The 5,779-nt window shown below is 50.9% G+C and overlaps 1 protein-coding gene across 1 annotated transcript; it reads right to left on the bottom strand.

Moving 5' to 3' along the window:
- Positions 1-1,594: 1,594 nt before the first annotated feature.
- LOC123069999 (formin-like protein 20) lies at positions 1,595-4,381 on the bottom strand. The gene has a single exon (XM_044492997.1). It carries the CDS (start codon positions 4,119-4,121, stop codon positions 2,043-2,045), a length of 2,079 nt encoding a protein of 692 aa, XP_044348932.1. The 5' UTR covers positions 4,122-4,381; the 3' UTR covers positions 1,595-2,042.
- Positions 4,382-5,779: the final 1,398 nt, after the last annotated feature.

Consider the following 5,779-nt stretch of genomic DNA (forward strand, 5'->3'; position numbering starts at 1 on the left):
CCTGTAAACAAACGAACGGCGCATGTTGTCAAGTAAATATTGTCACAGATGTTCCACTTTACCTTGGGTGGTCTTCCTTTTAGCCGCAGGTGCGCATACCTGCATATCTCAAAACATAACTTTGAATATAAAACTGTTTTCCTGACCGTAAAAGGGAGGAATCCTCTCTCATATACTCCCTCCGTTCCATAATGTAAGACTTTTTTTGACACTATACTAGCATATATGCCCGTGTGTTGCAACGGGAGATAAAATAGTATGCATTTAAAGTTAGTGAGAATTATATGTGCAAGCAAAAACCATGTGTGCCCATGAAAAAGGAACATTTAGCTTCTCGGTTTCGCCACGTGTGAAGTAATCAATCCGCTATTTTTTTCATTCATTAATCGAGGGCATTTAAGAGTTTTGTTACGTCATTGTACACCACACAAGGCCCATGAGTTATTCAATTTACTCTTCCTTGCAATCCTTTCAATCGAGGGGATTTTAAGGTATGAAGTTCTTGAATATTCTAGGAAACATGAATAATTTTTAAAATCATGAACATGCTTTTAAAAATTATGTACACTATCGAAAGAATGCGAAAACGATATGAAAGGGGGAATCTTTTAAAATTCACAAACATGTTTTGAAAATACCAACTTTATTTTGAATTTTGAATTTTGAAAATTTCACTAAAACATGAATATTTTTAAAATTTGTAGCATTTTTGAAATGTTTTTATTTTTAGAAAGCTTGAACAATTTTAAAAACAATATGTTTTTAGAAACAATGAGCAACTTTTTGCAAAGTTCCAAATATTTTTCGAGATAGCAACAAAATTTTGGAATTATAAACATTTTCCAAAAAAATTCTGAACTTTTTTGAATTTCTTTAGTTTACGAAGTAAATTCTAAAAAAATGGAAGGGAAAAAAGAGATAGGGAAAGGAGAATAGAAATAGAAGTAAAACACAGAAAAAAGAAAAATAGGCGAACTCATTATTGGTTGTCCTGTGCGAAACTCCAAGTATTTGTCGCCCAGTGCGGAAAATAGAATTTTTCTAACTGCATGGGCAGAAAAATAAGTGGGCTGGTTTCGATTGGCCAAAGCGCGCGGCCTACGTACGGAAATTCTTTTTCTAGCAGACAAACACATAAGAACTTAGTACCACCTCGCGTAGGAAAAAATTCTTTTCGACGATGAACAGATGGAAAAATTGACGAAACACACATTACTTTATTATTAGATATAGATAATAGATATAGATATAGATATAGACTAGTGTCAAAAACGTGTTATATTATGGGAGGAAGGGAGTATTTGCATGCGTTTTCTATTTTGATTTGAGGTTGGTGATGCATGCAACGTTTGGTTGTGTGGATGGATGGTGCCCAACCACGCGAGGCCCAAAATATGATAAGCACAACTGGGCACAATCAAAGCAAATCATACCCCCAAACCGCACCAATATCCAAACACAGAAATCATTAAGCTCGACAGCTCATGCAACACTACAAAAACGCACGTATGAGTACGTACGTGGTATATCAGCATAGGCAAATCATCCACGATCACCGTACACAAGGTGTAGTATTATTGCACGTACAACATGATGATTCAAAATAAATAAACTGTAAAGATCTTTCACTTTCTACGACTATACTCCTCGCCGAGCTTTCTGGCCATGTTAAGTAGTACTACTAGTATATAGACTGTAGACACATGAAATTTGTATCACCTCGCCGAGCTTTCTGGCCATTTTAAAACATGCGCATAAAGCTCCCTATACCACTCTCTTCAATTAGAGTAATAACCTCAACACTGAATTCATCCTCTCCACAAGCAATCAATAACCCAATCTCACTGTCAATTATCCTAAACTACCCAAAAAATTGAGAAGAAAAGTGAACCAAATCTCATGGAAAATACCTCAAATAACCCAATACCCAAAATAAATTCCCTTTTCATTTTGTTTGTTTTGAAAAAAAAAATATTCGCTTTTCTCTCTGTTGTTTCCAAGCGTCAATGCAACACCTCGGAAGTCAGAAGTAGAATTCGAATTTACAAGCCGGCGGCAACAGCGGCCGCGGTGGCGGTTACCGGCGTCTCCGGCAACGACATATCGTCATCATCATCTTCGAAGAGGGACCCAATGACCATGAACTCCCCGTCCTCCTCCGCCATGGTCACGGTCGCGCCTTCTTGGATCTGCAGCTTCTCCCTGTACGAGTTGATCTTCTCCAGCTTCAGCCCGGCGCGGAAGCGTTCGATGAAGTTGTCCGCCTTGGTGTTCACGTCGGGGCTCGCGCAGTACGACGGTGCCGGTGACGCAGTGACCGACGGAACCTCCTCCTCCCCCTCCAGCATCGGCGGTGGAGGAGGCGGTGGCGGCATTGGGGGCGACGGCGGAGGAAGCGGGTAGGCGTAGTACACGACACCGCGCCTGGGATACAGTGGCGGCTGCTGCGGATACCCCTGCGCGCGTATCTGCTGTTGCGGGTGCGCGCTCGCGCGCGGCGGCCGTGTCCTCACCGGAGCTGGCGCTGGCTGCGGAGGAGCGGGGCGAGACGGAGGCTGTGGCGGTTTCCTTGATCGGCGCGTTGGTGGGGGCGGAGGTGGCGGTTGCGGTGGCGCGAGGGAGTTCATGCGGCGGCTCTTGCTGCCTCCTTTCTTGAAGAGGTTGGAGAAGATGGATGACGGCGGCGGCGGGGGAGGGGGTGGCGGCGGTGGCGGGCGTGGAGGATTGGCACGGCCGGTAGCTTCGGGACTCGCCGATGCTTCGGACGAAGGCGACGAGTAGTGGTCATCGGAGAGATGGTGATGGTGGTGGTGGTGGTGCCTCTCCCTCTTCATGATAATGCTCTTGCGCTTCTTCTGGTAGAAGAGAGCAATGGCGGAGGCCAGTTCCTTTGCGCCGCCCACACTGCCGCTCCTCTTCTTCTTGCTCCTCGACATTGCCGCCGGTGGCGGAGGAGGAGGTGGCGGCGGAGTCCCTGGGGGAAACATGGCTGGCGATGGCGACTGCGGGTGATTGATCTCTTCCACTATAATCTCCTTCTCCACTTCTTCCATTGTCGGCAGGTTCTCGAGGCTGCGGCGGCGACGGCGAGGCTGCTGCGGAGGGGCAGGTGGTGGTTCTGCGGACGCCATCTCCAATAGCGTAGCGCCCAGCTCTTCCGGGCTCCACGTCCTGCTCCTCGCCGGCGTAGCGCGAGTCTCCGTGGGACGCGTCCTCTCCTCCTCCACCTCAACCATCTCGGGGAGCCTCTCGAGGCTGCGTCGGCGACGGCGAGGCTGCGGCTGCGGGGCAGGTGCTGGTGGTGCGGACGCCATCCCCAGCAGCGTAGCGTCCAGCTCCTCCGGGCTCCAGGTCCTGCTCCTCGCCGGCGTAGCGAGAGTCTCCGTCTCCGCCGGATGCGTCCTCTCCTCCTCCACCTCATCCATCTTGGGGAGCCTCTCGACGCTCCGCCTCCGCCTCCTCGCATCCTGAGGCAGCGGTCTGGCGCGCACCTCGTAGGTGTCCACCGGGATCGTCTTCACATCGGACGACGTCCTCCTGAGCGGCCGATCGGCGTCGTCTCGGCGGGTCCGGTACAGCTCGGCATCGTCGTAGGAGCGCCAGGCCAACTCCGGTGACGCGAGGCCCCAGACGCCGTCGCTGTCCAGCCGCAGCTCCGGGTAGGAGCTGCTGCTCTTCATCCGCCGGATCCCCGTCTGGGCGTTGTGGTTGGTGTAGGAGTTGTTGAAGCTCGCCCAGACGTCCTCGGTGCTCGGCTCCGGCGTCGGCGCCGCGGCAGGGGACACCCGCAGATGGCTCTTGGGCGCCAGCGGCGCGGGGCCAGGGGCCTCCCCATCGGCGTCGCCCCCGCCGCGGCCGAGGAGGCCGCAGAGGATGGCGAAGAGCACGAGGCAGAGGTTGACGACGTCCCCGCCGCTCTTGAGCGTAATCCCTCCGCGCTGGAATCCGCCGCCTCGGCGCACGGCGGAGGGGAGGAAGAGCAGCAGGAGCAGGGAGAAGAGGAGCACGAGGAGCCAGACCTTGGCGCCGCCGGCGGTGCCATTGTCGTCGGCGTCGGCGGTGGGGTAGGAGGAGGAGGTGCTAGGACCCGTGCCGTCAGCGCTGGAACCGGTCCTCTCCATGGCGCCCGTGTTGATTCCTCGCGTCGTCGCACGGTTGAGATGCGAAATCCAAAAGCGCAGAAAGGCCAAAGGAGCAGCAGCAAAATGGTTCGTGTGTGGAGCTTTTTGTATCTCTCTCTCTCTCTCTCTCTCTCTCTCTCTCTTTCGCTAATCTGCTGGCCTCCTCTCTGTCTGCGTCTGCTTTCTTGTTGGCTGGTTATATACGTGAGGTGAGGTGAGGTCTGAGGTGAGGGGAGTGGTACATGCTTAAGTTGTTTGTCCGGTTTTATTATGCGGCACGGAATCAAAATGATTTTGGTTGAAGAAAACGGGGAATGAATGAATGATTGTTGGGCTTCTGAGTCTATACTACTACTAGTGTAATGCGCTGGACTAGTGAACGTTAATCTTTTCTTAATCCATCCAGCACAGCACTACTGGTAGCCAGTAGGAGGAGTACTAGTAGGAATTACGCGCTTAAAATTCGGTGTGTCCAGGAACCTTCCTTCGGTGCCAAGTACTACACTACTAAGTGTAGTAGTTGCATCCCAGTGTTTGATTAATTAGTCTGTGCCAAACTGACTGGTGGAATGTACTACAACTAGAAAATCGATGGATCTCACCAGTAGACAGCAGTACAATGCACGGTCTCTACCGTCGGAGTATATTGTCTGCTCTGCTCTTTCGTTTTACGAAATGGACTTTTTGAAAAAAATTAAACAAAAGAGAAAAGAAAAAAGAAATTGATTTGTTTCCCCGCTGTGGCGTGCTGGTTGTTGTGAGCTGAAGCCTGAAGCAAGCAATGTATGTGTGCGCTAGCTGTTGCAACAATCCAAGCTTTTAAGTTGTAACGTCCCGGCGCGTCGCGTGTCGGGTTTTCTTCCGGAAATGCTCCCATTCAGCAACTGATGCCAGCCCAGCCAGGGTTTTCTTCTCTTCTCACCCTCAACCTCAAAGTTAAGTTGAGGCCAACAGAAAAAACCCATGCAAATTTAGCCTTGCAATCCACAACTAAGCAACACGTTCTCCTTGCGGCTAGCTGGCGGGAATTCGGTACGGTATCACGGAGGAAACAAAACATCCGCCCCAGTATACTAGTCCCACAATTCCGCCTATTTCGGTGGATTACTTGGCCTGAAAGTGGCTATAGTTGGCTCAGCGCAGCAACCGCGGCTTGTTTTGGCAAGTGATCATGATCGATCGGCAAGCAACGATCTAGCTAGCTAGCTGTGGCTTCCAGCGGAGCGGAGCAAATAGAAATGGTGGCCCCTCCTCCTCCTCTTGGCTCATCATTCACGCAAGAGACGACCGGACCATACGAATCCATGTTGGTTGTATCATCTCATTTCATGGAAGTAGCAGTAGAGCACTTAGGCCAACTCCACCGCGCGATCCTAAACGGACGTCCGTTTTGTTTGGATTCTGTCCGTTTGAATAGGGCAATGGGGTGGTGTCCGGGCGTGTCCTGAGATGCGGTGGCCGTGCGCCCAGCGCAATGCCCCATCCGTTTGCCCCATCTTGTCCGCCTCCATTTTAAAAAGAGAGCAACGTTTTAAATGCCACGCCCTAGTTCAGGCCAGCGGCCCTAGTTCACGCTGCAACAGAGCCAGCGGCCTACACGTCCATCACCGGCAACACAGCCGGCCTCCAAAATGAATGTTTTTCTCACCGGCACACAG

The sequence above is a fragment of the Triticum aestivum genome, chromosome 3B (assembly GCF_018294505.1).
Source record: "Triticum aestivum cultivar Chinese Spring chromosome 3B, IWGSC CS RefSeq v2.1, whole genome shotgun sequence".
NCBI classification, from domain to species: Eukaryota; Viridiplantae; Streptophyta; class Magnoliopsida; order Poales; family Poaceae; genus Triticum; species Triticum aestivum.

What these genes read in the sequence shown, in the direction of transcription:
- LOC123069999 (XM_044492997.1), bottom strand. Translation starts at nt 4,121, where the DNA reads ATGGAGAGGACCGGTTCCAGCGCTGACGGCACGGGTCCTAGCACCTCC.